The sequence below is a fragment of the Siphateles boraxobius genome, unplaced genomic scaffold, assembly GCF_051911475.1.
Source record: "Siphateles boraxobius isolate OS27281-9 unplaced genomic scaffold, OSU_SipBor_1 12, whole genome shotgun sequence".
In the NCBI taxonomy this organism is placed as follows: Eukaryota; Metazoa; Chordata; class Actinopteri; order Cypriniformes; family Leuciscidae; genus Siphateles; species Siphateles boraxobius.
Window position 1 is genome coordinate 18,526,880 of NW_027508722.1, and position 21,299 is coordinate 18,548,178.

The 21,299-nt window shown below is 34.3% G+C and overlaps 1 protein-coding gene and 1 long non-coding RNA gene across 2 annotated transcripts; one reads left to right on the forward strand and one right to left on the reverse strand.

Annotated features, from left to right (window-relative positions):
* The first annotated feature begins 1,082 nt into the window (after window positions 1–1,082).
* On the forward strand, window positions 1,083–20,145 carry cd4-1 (CD4-1 molecule). Its single transcript, XM_077209827.1, has 11 exons — window positions 1,083–1,242; window positions 9,451–9,566; window positions 13,392–13,485; window positions 13,574–13,738; window positions 13,828–13,971; window positions 16,054–16,302; window positions 16,684–17,061; window positions 18,157–18,396; window positions 18,479–18,585; window positions 18,669–18,715; window positions 19,190–20,145. The coding sequence occupies exons 3-11, from the start codon at window positions 13,431–13,433 to the stop codon at window positions 19,218–19,220; spliced, it is 1,416 nt and encodes a 471-aa protein (XP_077065942.1). The 5' UTR covers window positions 1,083–1,242; window positions 9,451–9,566; window positions 13,392–13,430; the 3' UTR covers window positions 19,221–20,145.
* On the reverse strand, window positions 15,771–17,562 carry LOC143719927 (uncharacterized). Its single transcript, XR_013196539.1, has 3 exons — window positions 17,180–17,562; window positions 16,718–17,054; window positions 15,771–15,840 (listed from the first exon to the last, which is right to left on the reverse strand). It is a non-coding gene; the product is annotated as an uncharacterized LOC143719927 (long non-coding RNA).
* Window positions 20,146–21,299: the final 1,154 nt, after the last annotated feature.

The following is a 21,299-nucleotide window of genomic DNA, read 5'->3' on the forward strand; positions in this document are numbered from 1 at the left end:
TTTCTCACATTTGCCATTGTGATCTGAAATACATTTCATTGAATCAATCAGATGCATAAAATAAAGTGGAATAGCTTTATTGGCTTTTACGCGCACACACACACACACACACACACACACACACACACACACACACACACACACACACACACACACACACACACACACACACACACACACAAATCACATGACTGTAAATATCTACATTAAAAGTATTCTAATATTGCATTACAGACTAAAACTATGTAAATAACCATATTTGTCCCACAAACCATGCCCCACCACACATTTTTGACTTATTGAAGTACTGTCCCACATTAGGCTGGTCATGCTGTCCCGGATTTGGAAACCACATTTCCTAATGGGACACTAGGAAATTTGATAAAAAATATTAAATATATAGTTTATACACACAAAGTTACACTATTTTTTGATAGACAAACATTTCATAAGCATATTAGGCTAAAAAGTAGCAGGATTGCTTTGTTTAAAATGTATTTGACTCCTTAACATCAAATTTGTTAAAACGATTGATTGGACAAATGATTGGACATTTGATAGGTCATGTGATTTTGATCACATGACACCACAACTTTGTCTCTAACCCATATGTTTCACTGTCATTCATTTATTTATGGGGGACCTACAAACATTAGACCTTTGGTGTCCCACATTAGGGCAATTCACCCTACAGCAATTAATAAATTATACTTTCATATGAAGAACATTCATCTGATTTTGAGTAGGCTCTGTGTTTTGGCGTAGGATAACATAAAAATGCACTGTAAAGAAAGTTTAATATCTTGAGTTTTTAGAAGCAGTGTCATGCGCTGCAAAAGATAAGAGTTCAACGGTCATACGTCCGTCTCGCGCGTGTTTACATTTTAAAATAATGGAAAAGTAGCGCAGTGGAATTGACAAACGCGTTCTCTGTGAACGGCCCCAAAAGACGTTAGAATGCAAGAGAAAGGAGCTCTAGGAAAGGGTCGCTGATGCAGACGGAAGGCCTTTGGTGTGATAAATGATGTGTGGCACTGATAAGGTAGTATACTGAACTGTCAAAGTAAAAGCAAAGGCATATGCTACAATATACCACAGACACATGAGCGTAGACCTGCGCAGGTCACATTGCAGTTTCCTGTCCCATGTGTGTGTGACTGAGTGTGTTTGGAAGAAAATGTCAGTGTAGCTCTGAGACCCTGAACAGAACACACACACACAGACACTCATTTCATCTGAACTGTAAGTATTGCTCTGTTATTATGACAAACACGAACTATGCTGCTTTAGTCTGCATGCCTGATATAATGTGTTTTCTCGCATAAAGGTGTTTTGTCTTCAGCTTTTGTCTGACACAAACGATGAGCTATCAAATATTACAAAATGACAAAATGACAGTGGTGGAGATCTTGTAAGTTAATGATGTTTACAAGCAGCTAGTTTTGTTCATTAAAATAATATGGTCCTGTATACTGTTTTAAAATTGTATTGTAGTGTGAAGTTATGCGTAGATGTTTCGGATGCGATCTGTTGTTTTTGGTGTGCTGTCTGTCTCTAGCTAGTAATCATAATACTCAACGATCAAAAGTTTAATAGCTGAATGATAACATGAATAACCAATTCAAGAGATATTTTTAGGTGTGTTGATATACAGACTTAGCTAGTAGGCCTATATTTCGGGTTGTTTTATTTTTTGGAAGTCTTACCTCATAAGTTATTTTGTGTCAATGTACAGTACATGTATGTTTTATTACTCTTATTGTTGTAGACATACAATAGGCTATTTAAATGTGCCAGCCTTTACTGTGCAGAATAATAACAGATATTAGACATTGTATTATTAAGTCACTTATGTTTAATTCTAACAGTAAGCTACTGTAGGCCAAGGCCTCAATACGGATCATTACTAGAAAATTCACAATTATTATTTGTTGACAGACAAACTCTTATAAACTGGGTGAAGATTAAGTCAAATACTTTAAGTTCTATTCAGGTTTAGTGTTTTGTAGTCTTGTGTGATAAGATGAAGGTTTTGTGAATTTTCAACAGTTTCGTAATACGTTAAAAGTTCACAGTCCGATTGAATAGTACTTTTTGCAATTGCTACATTTACTTTAAATCATTTGAGGTCACTGAGATATCAATCTAAAACTAATCTTTTTTTATATTTAGGTAATATTGAACAGAAACAGCAAATTTTCACTAATGTAATTTACAATATTAAACATTTTTACATTTAAAATGGAAAAGGGTTCATGTTATAAGTCACTAGTATACCTATATCACATAATGTATATAACTTCAAAATTTCAAGGTATAGGTTGCTCTAAACTGCTAGACTTTCCCCATTTGAAACAAAGATTGTGAACAGCTTTTACACTATGAATAAGACATTTTAATAGACACCATCCTCATCCTCCACCCAATTTTACTAACGGAAATCCATCCACATTTATTGCAGTTTATCAGAACGTATTCTATACAATGCCCACTTAAAAATGAATGCCATTGCATTAGATACGAAATATCAATGTAAGCGGCATCTGCAAACAAAATGCTGCTAGAGCTTTACTCAACTAACTTTTCTGATTCCTGTAGCTCAAACAAGGCTTAATTCACAGGGCCTGCATGAACCTTATAAAATGCAATGTAAGTTGTTTTGGATGAGAGTCTGCCAAATGTATACAAAACTGGTATTACGATTCTTTTTAGTGGATGTATGAAGTCAGCTCCCAAGATCACCCAGGTGTCCAACCAGAGTAACCACAAGTGTAGCTCATCACATTAACTCGTCTGACAATCCAAAAGTATCCAAACACTCTTCTAGTCTTAATTTGAACAGTAAATATATTGTTTTATCACTTAAATAGTTTGCTTGAAAATTGTGCAATTAAAAAACAACAACAATGCCATTTAATATGATATTTTATTATCTAAACCAATTGTATTTATTTGTTTAAGTTTGGCTTAGGTGTCCAAATACGTTCTGAGGCCACGTTGTGTTCTGCAGTGGAAATTCACGATACAAATACCGATCATAAAAAACAACAACTGTGCGTCATTGTCAGACATCACTGCCTTTTGTTAAAGATCTCTTTTTGTGTGTGGATTGTTGAGGAAAATCGCAAACAAAACATAGAAGTGAGTCTGCTATACCTCGTGACAACATTAATATAAGGATTTTTATATTGATCACGTTCCTTCAGGTGAATAAAACGTAGCAAAACGTCCAAGCATGTCGAAGATTTCATGGAGAGATAATGTTTGTCAGGGAATAGCAATGTAGTCGCAAATGTCTGGGTATGGTTATCTTACATGCTTTTTATATCATGCACATTTTTTTCTGAAAATATAATTCCTGCATAGCTGACTTTACAGATATGCACCGACTTTATGCAACATTAAACTATTCTCGTATTAGCGGCACATATAGAGACTGCTGTAATGTAGGAGTTTATTTAGATGTTGTAGACTTTGTCTCCTTCTGTCATGTAAAAAATATAAATTAACATGCAAATCATCAAAATATCTTTCCAAAATTCAACCCATCAATAATGCTTTTGACCTCAATTGCAGCTCACGGTGCACAGTGAAAAAATGTCAAATAAACTATTGACAATTTTTTAATAATCACCTTGGGTTACACTTTATTTTGAGGTGACATTGTTACAGTGTAATTACACAAATAAGTACTACATTTACACATACTATAGGGTTTGGCTTGCTTGTAATTATGCATAATTTACTGTTTAACATGTAACTATCACCTTAAAAAGTGTTACCTCAACTTGTGTTATCAGATGTTATAAATAAAGCAGTATTAATGATCACAGTATAAAACAACAGATTATAGCAGTGGATTTGTAGTTGTGTAGTTGTGGAGCGGCACTTGTTCAGTGATTGAAACAAATCTCTGAAATGGAGAACAAACAAATTCTTCAAGACACTAACACAATGACAAAAATCTGAATCAAAATTATTTAATGAGCACAATCATCAGCTGTTTGCGCACACATTGCATATACCAAATGCATTACAATGGGTAATGCAAAATGCAAAAACAGTTTCATTTTCTCAAACAAGGATTTGTTTGGCTGCTGTCTTTCGTTATCATTAGCCATTTTAAATAATGTACTCTATATAATATGATATTTATATACATACATACGCTCAGTTCAACTTTGCGCATGCATGCATTTTGTCAGCTTATGAAAGAGAGTTGGGACAATGTACAATAAATATGCCTCACATGAATAATCTTTGATATAATGGCAATCCTGCATTAAATAAAGTGCAGTCAGTAGATGCTATGATCCAAACTTTAAGGAATCAACATGAAACAAAGGGATCAGTCAGACATATAATGTGGAATGAGTCGTTTACGGCACAATGATGTAACATTTTTAGAGCATTTATTTTATTAAAAGCTTGGATTTTTACAGTCATTAGGTATTATCAATGTAATGAGAGTTATGATTGGTGTAAAATATTGTATGTACATTTAAATAAGATCACCGGACAACATCTCTTGATCTTCTGAGAATTCAATCCAGCATTCTTCTTTTGACTGTAAAGGACGAAAAATAAGCCAGTAAATAATTAAAGGGATAGTTCACGCATCATTTACTCACCGTCAAATTGTTCCAAACCTGTAAGAATAATTGTTTTCTGCTGAACACTAAAGAAGATATTTTAAAGAATGTCGGACACCAACCAGTTGATGAGCCCCATTGACTTCTTAATATTTTTTAATTTCCATACTATGGAAGTCAATGGGGTCCATCAACTGTTTGGATACCCATACTATTCAAAATATCTTCTTTTGCGTTCAGCAGAAGAAACAAACTCATACAGGTTAGGAACAATTTGAGGGTGAGTATCCCTTTAAGTCAGCATCCTGATTCCAGAATACATATGTGTATCGTAGATTCTACATTGAATGTGGAATTAAAATAATAGGATAAGTGTGTTTTAATAGTCAAGGAAACAGCCTTTTTAGGTGGTCCAGTGTTACATCACAATGGGCGTTACCCTTCATTTTCAAAACTGCAACATTTGACCTAGGAGTGTGAAACGGTGACTTCAACAAAATACACAGTAAATCTGTGTTTGATTTTGTTGTTAGAGTGCTGCTTTTATGAAGGAGGGAGCAATTTTCATAATGAGAGCAGGATTCCCTCTTTCACAAAGTGTGTCATACAGACATTTTTCTCTGTTTCTCATCCTCTCACTTCAGCATTGTCCCACACACATACCACACAATTTGTCAGAGTGTTTTCCAACCTGACCGGTAGTTTCATTCTGGAACAGAAAATGTAATTCTTGAGAAAGAAAACAACAAATCTGTCTTTATGGATGGTCTCGGTCTACTGTTATGGAAGAGGCATTTAATAGGCAGTATTTTTTTGAATGTTTAATATTTTTTACTCCTCTTAGAAGACACTGAGGATGTCAGGTGATTCATTGACCTCAATAAAGTAAACAAGCGTCATCTTAACCAGATGTGAATTGTATGTCAGCCACAAAAAAATATATTTTTAATGTATATTGTGCATTCAATGGAACTCCACTTGAAAATGAGAACAAGTATATCTAGGAAATTACACTATAGATGACAGATTTCTGAAAAATATGTATGGCTTTTTTAAGCATTTCTGTGAAAATACATTAATGGAGAGGGCCATTTACAGATAGGCCCATCAGCAGAAAAACAAAGCATGACGTGAACGCAACAATTACGCAATGGAACAGAATCATCATCTATACTGTGAGGTTTCGAAATTTGCAGTCTAAAATATGATCTAATCTTCTGTACATTAATCTAAAAATACACATTTTCGTAAGCCTCTCACCAAATGTCAGTAATCTCTCGTTCTGTCGACATCTCTTTCCACTGACATTTAGCCATACTTGCATTTCAAACCTACAGGACTTCATTAAATGGAGGAGGTTTGCAACTGAAAACTCAAGAATGAAAGCGACAAATGCAATATGTCTTTCTATGTCATTTCCAATTACTTTTCCAAAACAGCCAGTTCACCATGTGAAACTCTTACACTAGAAAACCCAGAAGCTGTTGCCTGCAATGGCGTCCATCTTAGCCTTCTTCAGCACTCTGCTCTCCTCAGACTTCTTCAACATTTCCTACAGCCCACAGATGTATGCGTGAATCACTAAACGTTTCTGAAATTTCAGATCTGGTAGAGGATCCCCTGTTAGTCACGCAGCCTTAGTGAATCTCTCACAAAACAGTATTACAATTATCGCTAATTTTAGCATTCCAGACAAAGATTGTAGCTAAAATGGCAAGAAAAAAAGAAAAGTGTTGATTATTTGCCCCAAAAAGTCCTTCATACTAGTTATAAGGTAAGATGTGTGGGAGACGAAGACAATATCAGTCCTCTTCAGTCAAGTACACACAGAAATGACTTGCTGAAGGGGAAACACGTAAAGAAAACCTGTATAGGACATATTGAAATAAATCGCCCACTTTTCTTGCTTGCTTTCTTTCAGTAATGATTATGTTGGTGTCTCGACACCTTTTCAGTCTGTGTGAGTAATGAGGGATACCTCTAAAATGGGTCTTTCCTTTCAGAAAAGAGACAAAGGAGAATCAAGGAGAATGCGGATAGATAGATACATAGATAGATAGATTGAATAGATTGATAAAGAGAGAGAGAGGGAGAATAGTGATCTAGTAAAGAACTACATGAAGCTAAAGGTATTTTTTTGAAGAAGATGAACTGAACATGGCAGGAAGAGTGAGAATGACAGAGAGGTGAAACCTCAGACACAGATGTGAGGCAGGCAACATGTTTGTTTCAACCTTCATGTGGTTCCCCTTAGCAAACCACTCCTGTTCATACAGCGCTGAAAGATGCTCTACCGTACCTGTTGCTCTCTCTCGCTTTTCTTGAATGTGTTTATTCTTTTACTGCACGATGCTTTATTCACTCTTAAACATGTTACAGTTTTTCATACTGATGTCGTTGGACAGTCCTTGAAGTTCCACAAAGAACATTTTCTGTGTAGGTCTTAACAAAACTGAACAAAATCAATGACTTGTGCTTTAAAGAGCACAGAAATTAATATGCTTACCTGAAGTAATCATAATGTAAGATGAAAATGATTCTTCATCAAAAAGAAGCATATAGCCAACTCAAAAACCTTACAGCGTTGGTTCCTATTAAGAAAAGTGTTCTTTGCCAAACCCAATATGCTGCAAAAAACGCTTTTCTTAATAAGAACCAACGTTGAAAGGTTTTTGAGTTGGTTATATGCGTCTTTGGAGACGAAGGAACATCTTCATCTTACATTGTGAGCACTTCAGGTCAGCGTATTTGTTTCTGGGTTCTTTAAAGCGCAAGGCTTGGGCTTATGAGGCATTTGAATTGGTGAGTTACAAACTATAAATGTAAGAGATAAATCTAAAGAGAAGAGCAAGATCTAAAGAGAAGTATCGTGCAGAAAGATGCTGAAAAAAGCATTGTTCTCTTTTCATAATCATCATTCTTTAGCTTTCATTTCAGTATTTGTTTAGTTTATTTCCTCTAAGGAACCGCATTGGTTTAAAGATGATCATCTTATAGCAGAAGTGATATATTACAGAGAAACCTTTTACTCTTAAAGGTAAAGTAAAGATACACCCTGTAGATCAGTCCATTTGGAAGCTGGGTTGTGCTTATTTATTTTAATAATACCGGTATAGGAAACGGCAGTCTATAGTTTATCCATGACGTGTATATCAATTTAGTATACCAAAAGTGCAATAGGGTATTTATATTAAGTACATAAATATGTAAATGTATTTGTAGTATACTTTAAATGATCTATATTTGAATGCATTTTAAACTTCATATTTGCCCCATAATTGCATATTAAGTATAAATTAAATTAGTCTTTTTTTACTTTTCAAATAGTGTTCCTCTTTTGTGTTTTTTTAAGAAATAACATTTAAATTAAGAAAATATTTCAGAGCTAGGCATCTACATTTTATTCAAATTCTCTGTCAAGAAAAATGAATCTGTGAAGAACGTACAGCGAAACATTTTGAAGTCTGTATATGTGGTGTTGTTTAGCACACTAAGAACATTTGTACAAGTTACATTTTTTTATGTTCTTATACAAATTAAACTGAATTATCTGTTCATACCATAGTGAAAAAAACTGAAGCAAAATGTATTTAAAATACATTTATTACAAATCCATTAACATTTACTGACATATCGCTTGACACTTACTGATATAAATATTAAAATTAAACTTCATTTGGAGTACTTCTTTATTGCACAATTCACATTTCTTAATATTAAGCCTAAAATGTGTTTTAATATCACTAGTAAGGATAGTATGATCATTGTATAATATCAGTCTTTAAATGCAAGATATTTCAAGCGTATCTAAAGCATATTTGCAATAGTTTAACTTTATTGCACAATCAAATATACTTAAGTATATCTTTAGTTGGATTTCAGCACTATTTCGGATAACTAAAATGCATTAAGTTGTTCTAATTTAGCCGACTTCAAGCATATCAATTTAGTACACCAAAAGTGCAATTGTAGGGTATTTATATTGACTACATAAATATGTAAATGTATTTGTAATATACTTAGCATAAAATAAATGTATCAACTCATATTTGCTCAAGCCGCCTATACACTCGAGTTCCAAGTGCGGGTTAATATTATTGTTAGGCATCGGATCTCTTTGAACAGATGATAGATATAAAAATGTTATGTAATGCATGTAAAGGAAAATGGAACCACTGAAAGACAACAGAGGAATAGAAATTGTTAGAGTTTATTCCTTTGGGCTTGGAGCATCGCATGCTGATAAAGATGTTCATTCATAATAAAAATGTTTTGAAATGGATTAGATAACATCAACAGATCTAAAACTCGGGTTACTAATAGAATACTTACATTTAAACGTATAAATGGACATGACTTGTTCAGTTAAACTACGATGTGGCAAACAAAAAATGAACATCCAAAACAGAAAAACTTAATTAAATAAAATAGACTGTTCAGAATATATACGGTTACAGAAAACATGTTATCCTTTATATGAAAATATTTATTGCAGACTAGAAAAACCTACTCAGAAAGTTTTTGTTGCGTAACATGATGATGTCTACATTTTTCTTGTTACCTTTGGAAAACTTAGAAAACCTAAATATTTTGTCATTTAATTGAATTAAAACTTTTCCGACATTAATCTGATTGTAAAATTCCTTACGAACTAGAAATTTACTACGACTTATTATATTGTTCTAACAATCATGTTTTAGAGGGAGAAATTATGCGGTTAGAAAAGTAATTATTGTACACATTTTCAAGTGATAACTCAGATTTTCCGTGGAAAAAACGGAAAATGTCTAACCAAAAAAATAAAAAAATGAATTTAACAGCTTTATGTAAATAACCAGACGTCTTCTTTACCTCTCAGGCCAATCAGACTGAGGGGAGGCGTCAACGGAGGTTAAATAGAAATATTTTGGCCTGTAAGTGATCACATCCGCTGCAGAACTTTGAAGAGGAACGATAAAGTATTTCGCTCATAAGGTGAGTATATTTACACAAAGATGTACATCTTTGTACATAAACTTGTACATGTACATAAACTGTTTTATTTATATTTGGCAGCTTTAATCAGTTCTTATTATGGATGATTTTATTTATTCTGTTTTTATGCTTCTCTGGATCAGAATAGAGGTTCAATTCCATTTTCTACCTTTTTTTAAGTTATATTACCCTAGAAGCAAAAAAATAAATAAAGATGCATTATTTACTGTGAAGTCTATAATACTGTAGAATATGCTGAATTACAGAAAACAAATTTAACAGGAAATGAAGCCTTGCACTCTTTATATTTTCGGTTCACTATATGTTACATGGTTAAAAACTTGTTTCATACAGAAACTAGAAAACTTTCCAATACACAAAATATAACAAGACATCAGACAAGGGATGTAAAACAGACGTATATTCTTCTGGTGAGTGCAATGCTGTGAAAATTAACTGAAGGACTGTCTTCGGATCTATTATAACATGAACAATTAATCACATACATGATATTAGATCATCCGTGTTTATATTTCCACTGTCCTTACTGCTATACTGAATTAATAGCACTCGAGTAGAGCATTAAAATAGCTTTGAATTTCAATAAAATAATTGTATTTCAACCCCCCCCCCCGCCCCCCCCCCCCCAAAAATACATGCTAATTCATAAAGTCCATGACTTTTGACTTCTGAAAGCTTTGTTTCAAGTTTTTGGTCTTACTAATGTTCCCCTCCCTTCTCCTCCATCTCTGTGTGTCTGTTTACTGTTTAACCTCCATCCTGACCACAGCCCTGATCATCTGTCTTTCTGGGTTATTGTTCAGGTGCAGTCTCTGGCTGTCTATCTCTACATCTCGCTTGTGTTTCTTTGTGTGCTTCTTCTCTTCTTCCTCTGTTCGGTTTCTCACTCTTCACAAACTTTGCTCATTTTTTACACATTTCTTTGCTCCACTAGAGACTTAAAACGTTCATCAGATTACAATAGCTAAGTTCACTATTAGACAGTTTTGTAATAAATGGCAGCAAAATGAAGGAAAATTTTAATTCAGATTGAGAGCAATAAACACATTTGGACCTTACGTACAGTGGTAGAAATTCCCCTACCCACCTGACTTACGTTTTACATTTACATTTAATCATTTAGCTGACGCTTTTATCCAAAGCGACTTACAAATGAGAACAATAGAAGCAGTTAAACTAACAGTAGGACAACAGTATGTAAGTGCTATGACCCCTCTCAGTTTAAACTAACGCAGTCCCTTTTTTTAATTTTTTTTTTTATAAAAATAGAATAGAAGCGAAAGTGTTAGTATTACTGGATCAAGTGCTGCCGAAAAAGATCAGCGTCTTCAGCAATTTCTTGACTCAGCAGCTCTGGTTGGGTTAGGCAGATCATTCCACCAGCCGGGAACAGTCATGGTAAACGTCTGAGAAAGAGATTTTGTGAGATGGTACCACAAGACGACATTCGCTTGCACAGTTTTACCTGTGTCGTCTCCTGATCGACGCTTACAAATTTATCCTCTAGGACGTCGTCCGACTCTGCCGACGTCCTGTCCCTTTTACACTGTAACTTGGGAATAAGATCAATAGTGTCCTATAACCTGCTGCGCAGCAATAGTTAAACAGATTCCAGACAATGCCTTCGAATATGCTTTAATCACGGCCGGAGGACCTCAGACCAATTTCAGAGAGAATCCCACCTGCAAAAAGAGTAAAACAGTTTTTATTGAATAGGAGCATGGCAGTAGTGAGATGATTCATTATATCATTTTTCTACAATATGATTGGTTCTTCATATGTATAATTCAGCAAACCATTCGGTTACTAGGTTTACTAAAAGTAAAGTCTGATTTCTTGATACTTCACTTTGTTACTCAAAGTCACGAGTTTACATATTTTAGACATCCGTCTAGTTTCATTTCCAACTTTTAGGTTTCAAAAGCATATAAATGTTATGGCAATACTTTAACTAATGTTAACTAATGAACCTTGTTGTAATGTATTAACTAACATGAACAAACCATGAGCAATACATTTTTTACTGTATTTGTTCATCTTTGTTAACGTTAGTTAATATTAATACAGTCATTAATTGTTTGTTCATGTTAGTTCACAGTGCATTAACTAATGTTAACAAGATTTTAATAATGTACTGGTAAATGTTGAAATTAACATTAACAACGATTAACAAATGCTGCATAAGTGCAGTTCATTATTAGTTCATGCTAATTAATGTAGTTAACTAATGTTAACTAACGAACCTTATTGTAAAGTGTTACCAATGTTATTCCTGACAGAAAAATAAATGTTAGTTATGGTTAATTAACAATTCCATCACAGTACAAATGGTTGAAACTATTATAATTGCATGTCTTAATTAATGGTTTTAAATGTATAGCTTTTTTTTTATTCATATAGCACACGTTTTTAATCCAACGCAGTTTACAATCCCAGAATGCAACATCTGCATCGAGTGGTGCTGATTAATGATTTTATTAGCCATTGATAAGACAGTGTGCCTTTTGTGTTTATTTAAAAATTGCACTTTTTATACTGAAATTAACAAATAACAAACATATCATATATTCATAAATAGCCTTTACCACTCTGCATGAACACGTATATTCCATATGGCTCATTGTTTTGAATTATACGTTTTTGGATTGTTAGTACTTTTAATAAAAATGTAACTGCCATTAACAAAAAGTCAAACTGTTCTTTGCAGTATACTTTTGTTGCTCAACTATATTGGTGCAAATTATACCATGCAGAAGTTATATTTAATAAACATTTACGTAAAAGAAAGCATTTTTTTCATAAAAGCTTTATCTTGTTTTATTTTATATATAAATGTAATGCATACTGTCAATCTAAATAAACTGAATCTAAACAGCCACTTTTTGTTCTCAGTGGTGGACAGGCAAAAATAAATAAAGAATAGAACATAATTTTAAAACCAAAATTGTGAAAAAATCAAGTTGGAACAATATCGTTTCCCGGTATATAAATAGATTTTCTAAATTGTGCATTTTTGTTTGAGCTTGTTTATCTTAAAAAAGTCAAAATTTACATTTATGTATTTGGTAGACGCTTATTCCAAAGTGATATGCATTGCATTTAACGTATTTATTTGCAACCCTTAGAAATCAAACCCACGACCTTACCGTTGCTAATTTAGAAATCTAAATATGAGAAATACAAAGAATATGGCAAATTAAAGTAAAAAAACTAAAGGATTTACAGAGCACACATTGTAAAAAAAACAGTCTGCATTTTTTTACACATCATCAATCTCTTCAGAAGGAACTAAAAGGAGAGATTTCTGTGTATCTCATGCACAAAAAGAGAGAAAAAAGCCAAGATCTGATATAACAGACATAATGCACACCGCACTCCAAGCACAGCGACAGCACCAGCAGCGCCATGTGGTGTGTTTTTTTTCTGTGTGTAAGCGTGGAGAGATCCGCCTTTCGTGGAACAAGGGAGGAAGAGAGGGGGTGTTTTGGAGGAGGAGGTGAAGAGGTGAAAACGAGAGGGATACAAATCTACTCCCTGCACAATCTCAGCCCACCACAGACACACCTCTCTGCGTCTTTGTCTCTGCGTCTTTCTAACTGTTGTTCTTTCATGTTTCTTCACTGGGACTTGTCTTCCTTTATGTCTGTAACCCAAAGCCCACCACAAAGCTTCTGTCTCCCCCTCACCATCCTGCACTGTTTCTGTTACTGTTTCCCTCAATCACTCAGACAAATCTGAGCCCACCACAAGCCCCTTCCTTCCTCTATGCTATGTGATACATTTCTCTATGGCTATGTCTTACAGATCACCATTCATCCTCCCTGGCTCTGCTCTGAGGAAAGAATGATGTTTAGTTGGATACTAATAGCGCTGCTTGTTCGATTTCTCAAAGCGCAAGGTAAGTTGCAAATATCTTGACAGTTGTTACATGGCGAAGAGCCTGTATAAGCATTCTTCTTCTGACCGATGTGTTCTTCTATCATCAGAAAGCCACATTGTAGTTTACGCACAGATAGGAGGGACCGCTACCCTACCTAGAGATGTATCGGTAATATCAGATCCTAAAGCAAGTTTTTATGTGAACTGGTTCCTCGGGTTATCCCAAACTGACCCAACTATCTTCAAGAACCCTCATGGTGGGAATCAAAAGGGTGAGATGCATACCGTTTTACGCCACCTTAATAATCAGGCTACCGTGTTTGATATACAGTAACTGCACATGTATGTTTGTCTTTTGTAGGGAAAGATGTTAAGACACATGCCTCTCTGTCATCGGATTACTCTCTCCAAATCTCACCAGTACAAGATCTTGATTTTGATTTTTGGCGCTGTGAACAGCATGTTTTAACGTCTAAATTCGTCAAGATCTACAAACTGTACCGTGGTAAGTGTGAGTGAGAAACAAAAAGTAGAAAAATATCCAAATTTTACAGTCTCAGAATCTCTTAAAGCAATAGTTCACTCAAAAAATGCTTAATTATGTCATTGTTTCTTCTACGCAACACAAAAGAACTGCGAACTGTTTTTGTCCATACAATGAAAATCAGTGGGGTCCAAAAACAGCACTTGACCCCACTGAGTTTCATTTTAGGACAAAAAACCCCCACACAAATAAACACATTTTCTTTTGCGTTCCACAGAAGTCAAACAAGTTTAAATAAATGATGACTATTCTGTAAAGTGCTCTCATCTAATTTCCAAAAACATTCAGACGAGAATTAAAATTATTTTTTCTATAGTTCATTTTTCAAATAGATGAGGAAATGAGACGTGGGCCATTCCACCGAATGGGTGACATTTGCTTGTTGTAACTATTCAAAATTAAACTTTCTTTTGAAAAAATTTCAACACTAAATCTAGTGCTACACATATTAACCTATCCAAAATGTGTATCGGTCAATCTCAGATAAATACATTTTATTTTTTACAAGGTTTCTAACCAAAAGATGGATGCATGTTTTCTCAGTCCTGTTACCAAAACTCATGTGCCATTCAAAAGCATTTTCAAAAGAATGTAAAATAATTCCTTTGGTTTTCCCTCAAGAAAGTATTTATTTTAAAGAAATGGTGGGTTATATGTTCGAATAATTGATATTTGTGAACAGTCAATTCTTATTTTTATTTAAAGAAGACCGAAGCCTCAAGTTTATCTTTATTTACATTTTTTTTATTAAACAATTGTATAAATGATGGACCAAACAAAACTGATAAAAACAGGCTGGGTGTTTCTGGCAACTTGCATAGTAAGGGTTCTCTCCATCTTTTACAAAATAGAGAAAGATGAAAGACAAAAAGTTGAAGTCACTTCATGGTCGACTGGGCTCCCTGTAAGAATGGTATCCACATTGTAAAACTAATACTAAATGTCTACAAGTTAAGTAATTGTAACTGTAAAACTCACAAATAAGGTGGATAGTATTATATCAACTAATATTCACACTATTGAATCAAAACAGAGGACTTTAGCCTACTCACTTCTGTTACTTTAACTCACTCCTGTTATTTTTCATATGAGTAACAGGGCTGAAAGTAAAAGGATTGAGTTTTTAAGCAAAAGGTTATCAAATACATGCCATATGGCCAGATCGCATACATGCTACTAGGATGAGGACACTGAACAAATTCTAGAGACTAATCTAAAATTCATATTTTTAAAATTAACACAAGAAATCATTTAGGTAACAGGACAGTACGCTGAGATTGACCTTCTCAGTCACTGTTACAATTTCATCAAATATAGAGAAATTAAAATGAGAGGACTTACTTTTGGTCTTATCATGGCCTGCATAAGATCCAGATGATGCAACTTCCTGTTGAAAATGTGTCTTGTGGCATGTTCCAAGTTTTTTTTAGAAGGGGACGATATGTAAGGGTAACAGGACTGAGTGAAAACCTGGGGGGACACTACTAAAATGTGTATTTCTTATGAATTTTTTTTTAAAGTATAGATGGTAAATGGAGTCACACAACAATACAAAAAAAAGACTTCTGAAAGATTTTAATGATTAAATTTCATGATAAAGGTTTATATGTAACAAAAGCTACTTTTTAGTGTTCTCAGTATTTTTTTAATAAAGGTTTTAAATTATATATTTTAAATTTGCAGTTATATTAATGTTCAGGACACTTATAAAATGTATTTTCATGCATATCTATACATACAAATTTGGTGGAATGGCTCACCTACTGTTGAGCTCAATTCAGGATGTACACACTGCAGAAGTAGACTGTCTCCCTGTGTCATAGGGCTGAACTGCAAAAAAATAATAAAGGCAATGATTAAGTCATATAATTTAACCACTAGAATGATTTTAATCTAAATTCTAAAATGCATATTTGGCATTATGAACAGGATTACATCGGTTACTCCATTCTCATACTTTTGGCTATAACTATACACTTTACATATTAAGATTCTCCAATGTTGCCATATTCCACCTTTCACCGCCTTTTTCTCTGTTTTTAGTCACTATACCCAAGGTGCCGGCCTTAATATTTGGTGACACTCGGTCTCTGGAATGTAAACGGGATGCTAGTCCAGCTAAGTCCCGTGTAACATGGATTCCACCTGAAAACTCCGGTTGTCATCTAACCAATCTTTACAGAGAGACAATTAGTGTTGAAAATGTATCCAGGTGTCATAGTGGTGTTTGGACATGCAAGGTGGAGTATGATGGGAGAGAAGCTAAAGCAACAACAACTGTTTCTGTAATAGGTGAGACTTCATGAGTTAAACACAGTGTATCTATCAATTTATTGGAGTTTTCACATTCTGAGAGTTACTTACTAAGCAATAAGAAAATGTATAATACACAAATGATAATTACAGTCAAGACCTATAAGAATGACGAATATGGTGAAATATGTCAAATTTAGCAGAATCATGATGAAGCACCGATAAACGTTTTTTTACCCTTACCTTTTTTGTAATGCTAAATGTAAATAGATAAACAAAATATTTAATATAATAATCATACACCTGTTGTTTTATTTGTATTATGTTATTATTAATTGTTTATTTTATGTCCAAAGCAGGTACAAATTGCTAATAATAATAATAGTGATAATGTTCCCTTTTTCATCTCTTTTTCTCTAGATCTCTCCCCTTCTCCACCAGATCCCATTTATACCTCGTTCTCTCCGTCCTCGACAGTCAACATTCCTTGTTCTCTGTCTTCTAACATTCCCTGGTCCGTGTTAAATGAGACTGGCCTTCAGGGTGGTAGCTGGAGCTTCACTCCTCTCAGTGACCAAAACCAGCAGCAGTCTCTCCTCGGCCTCAGCGTTGGTCCCGTGGTCAGATGGGATGTCACAACGGGCACAGACAGCATGGTCAATGGAAGAGAGTTAAAAGACCAGGATCTATCGATTCATAATCTGCCTGTATCAGAGAAGATCCGGGGGGAGTACAACTGTGACCTTAAGTTCAAACACAAGACCATCAGCCGTAAAGTCAAGGTGGAGGTTCTGCAGGGTAGGTGAAAAGACAAGCGTTGGGCGTCTAGTCTAGTAACTAACCACGCTACTAACTTAGCTACTTTCAGTCAGTATTGTGACAGCATTTCCATAATGGCGTAGCTTTACAAAGTTACCTTTCAAGGAAAGTCTGTTAACTCTGCGGCCATATTTGCAACACATCCGGACAACTATTTCGGGACAAGACCAAGTCCTATCTTCTTGAATGGGGATATCCTGAAAACTCACAAAAATGTTTGCCGTACTCACATTTAAATAATTTCCACTCAACAAAAAAAAAAAATTCTGACATGAACTGTCCCATTAATGTTGTTTCCTATGCTTAAATAGCGTTAAAAAGTTTATATTTCAGGCTAGACCAGTCAATGTGCATGCAGTCATATTGTCTACACCTGACATCACAATATATAAGTCAAGAAATCTTGGACTTATACTGACACCTAGTGGCGTGGGTGTAAAAGTGTGCATTTAAGGAGTTAAGTGGGTTAGTATTAGCTACTAATATTAGTCTGGTTATGTGATCTCACATAAAATAAATCAGCTTTTATTAGAATATCACTCGGTTTCACAAAGGTTTAAGCCTAGCCCCAAACCAAAATGCATATTTGTGTTGTTTTAACGGAAAGCAATTAGCACTGACACATCTTAAAATATGTCAGTGCCACTGTTTTGTCTCAAGATGCACATCAGTAATGTTTTTTTTTGTAAGACAAGTTTATAAAAGCTACATAAATGTCCTAATTGAACTAAGGCTGAATCCTGGCTTAGGCTGTGAAACCGGGCCTATGACTGTAGTTACCACTTATGCGAGTACATGATTTTAAACATACTTTCAAAAATGTTATTCAAAGTAAAACTTTTTAATAAGGAGAAAAGTACAGTGTTCCTTTAAATTATGAGTAACTTGTAGCTTTAGGCAAAGTTGATTCCCAACAAAATTGACACAGGACATTGAAATTACTTTGGATGAATAAAGATTTACTGTACGTTAATTATTACAAAATTTTGGCTCGAAACCACAAATGTTTACGTTTGAAAGACTTTATAATCCATTTACTCTGCAATTACAACTCTGCAATTTCTCTTCCATTAGTTTCCTCATCTGGAGGTTCTCGAGTGTATGAAGGCCAAAGGGTGAATCTGACATGCACATTAGGACATCCACATGCCCCTGACCTTGAGGTGAAATGGAAATGTCGCTCCTGCGCCTCTCTTTACTCTTCACCTTTTCTGTCCATCCCTGAAGTGACAATGGAACAGAGTGGCCAATGGAAATGTGAACTCTGGAAAAATGGCATTATGTTGACAAATGCTGTGCTATCATTAAAGATTGGTAAGAGAACTGAAAGAGGGAGAGAGTGATGCATGTGCAATAAAATGTGTAATGCTTCTGTTATCAATCAATTGTTTCACAGAGAAAGCTCCAGTGGACATCTGGCTTTGTGTTGCCATCAGCAGTGGAGTTGTGGTCTTCATCTTGCTCCTTGTTATCGCCATCATAGGCATTCGCAGACACAAACAGGTCAGTGTTCACTGTGATACTCAAGAGTGAAGTGTTCGAAAGGTGAAAATCAAATGCCTGATTTCTTTCATTCTTCTTAACAGATGATGATGTACAGACGACGAAAGACCAGATTCTGCTGCTGCAAAACGTGAGTTTGGTGGTTGTTAGATATGCTAGACATGCTTATAATAACACATACTGTAGCCACAAAATGTATTCGGACACTTAAGCTACACTTAAAATATATGAATGGCATTTCCTTATATAACAAAATTTCGTTTTTATCAATTTTATACTTTTTTCCAAGTATGAAACATTTCACAAAATCAGTAGATATACTGTTCAAAATTTTGATACGGACCATTTTTGGTTGAATTATGACATGAGTAATTACACTTGTGGTTACTTTGATAGCACACCTGTTTGAGCTTGAGGGGAACTGAAACTCTTAGATAAGTTTGTTTAAAATAATTGCAAACATTGCTCAGAAATAGCACAATTTGTTTGCAAATAACACATTTTGCTAATGCACTGAAATCACGTTTACATACTGCATTTGTGGTAACTGTATATATGAACATGCATCATCCTCATCTTCATTGGTTGTCTCTCTCTGTCTCAGTCCTCAGCCACAGGGATTCTACAAGACCTGAGGATCCTCGGATTTTCAGTTTGATTACTGATTTACTAAATAATCATGTAAATGTACAGTTGCCTGAACAAAGCCTCTCATAACTGGCTGTCTTCATTGTGCAGAGGATTCTGGTATTTTGTGTGAAATACTCTCATAACTACACTATATATAATTGAACATGCTTGATAGGAACCAATATTATATGCAACCCAATATGCAGTATCTCTTAAGGTGTAAATAACATGACATATTATAAAGCTTGCCTGGAAGATAAATGTGCCTAGAACATATTTGTTACAATAAGAAACCTATACCTGTACATTTTATATTAAAATTGCCCAGTGCCTCCTTATATTGTGCTAATATTTTTCATTGACTTCTGTTTACTTATCATTTTATCCTCTGAATGCTCTTTTGCATTTGCAAATGAACTTTCCCCCCTCTTTTTTGCTTTTATATCTTTATTTAAGGAAAAAAGCAACTGAAAAAATATTGATAATGTAAAATAAAATAAAAAACATGAAACAAAATTGTATGATCATTCTCACTCCAAAATGTCTTAATTTAAAGCTGATAGAGAAGAGTGATTGTAATATACCATTGAGAAGAAGTACCTTTGGCCTGTTATAATTTTTTCAGAGGACCCCATGACTAGAATGGACTTCAACAGAACTAAAAGTATTAAAATATAACATGTCATTGTGGCTTCTCTAGAAAGTTGAAAATGTCGTAGCTGTCAAATCAAAAGTGTGAGCATTTGTAGAGATTCTGGTTTGGTAGTTTTGTATTTGTGTGATGGAAATTTTTCTTGTTTGTTTAAAAAAAATTTTTTTTTGTTTTACATTAACCTGCCTAGGGTCTAAAGATGAAAATCTGGCACGTTGTACATTTTCTACCATGTAGTATTAATGTGTAAAGTGAATAAATAAACCAATAAACAACAATGTTGTGATAGTCTTTTCTTCCCCATTGTGATTAAATGTTATGAGGGCATATTAATTTGAAATAAATATGATGTGCACAGATAAATCATATATAATAAATGCTGCAATATTCCTTAAACAAGAACAAGATGTGTAAATTTTGATTTCAATGTGACAAATTCCACACTAATGTCTGCAGTCTCAACTTGTTTATTCATGTACAGTAGTGGCCAAAATTGTCCAGCCTTGGAAAATTGACATCTTCACCCTTTATTCAAATGTTATTAAAATTGTATTAAAGATTGTGTGAAAATATTGCGTAGTTGTGCTGGATTTAATTGTTTTATTTGCAGTCAACATTTTTGGACAGGCTGTCATGCAAAGCAATTATAAACACATGCAAAAACCAGAGAGAACCAGTGAAATATAACTGTTTACAGTCAATGTATGCTTTTTCATGTGAGCTTTTAAAATATCATATAAAATAAAATATAAAATATTTAATAAAACATGTTGGGTCATTAAAAACAAATAACCCCTCCAGACATCACTTTTGGCCACTGCAGTGGTACATAAACACATACGTATGTATGTATATATATATATATATATATATATATATATATATATATATATATACCATTAAATATGAGTTATTTATTTGACCTATTAGTTTTAAACACACACACACACACACACACACACACACACACACACACACACACACACACACACACACACACACACACACACACACACACACACACACACACACACACACACACACACACACACACACACACACACTTGAAGTTGAAGTTATTTATTTGACCTATTAGTTTTAACACATTCGCTATAAATCAGGGTAACTCTTGCTTTTCTCCACTAGATGGCAGCAGAGTCAATAAAACGCATTTATTGCTGAGGTTTGGTTTATCAAAACAGCAATCAATTCAGAAGCTTTCTTTAAAGGTACACTATGTAATCTTTGGCCTACTAGTGGGTAAAAAAACCCCAAACTGCATGCATTTTGCAGAAGAACAATATGGGTCTCATGCATGTGCATACGAACGATTTTAAGAACAAATCAAGATTAACTAAAAATTTCGTAATGAAATCTATTATATTCTACTAAATTTACGAAGGAAACCACACGTAGCCTACGCAAAAAGTAC

Excerpts from the sequence above, each read along its gene's own strand:
- cd4-1 (XM_077209827.1), top strand. The coding sequence starts at position 13,431 with ATGATGTTTAGTTGGATACTAATAGCGCTGCTTGTTCGATTTCTCAAA. Across the intron at positions 18,586-18,668 it reads GCATTCGCAGACACAAACAG|ATGATGATGTACAGACGACG; the intron begins GTCAGTGTTCAC and ends TCTTCTTAACAG. Across the intron at positions 18,716-19,189 it reads AGATTCTGCTGCTGCAAAAC|TCCTCAGCCACAGGGATTCT; the intron begins GTGAGTTTGGTG and ends TCTCTGTCTCAG.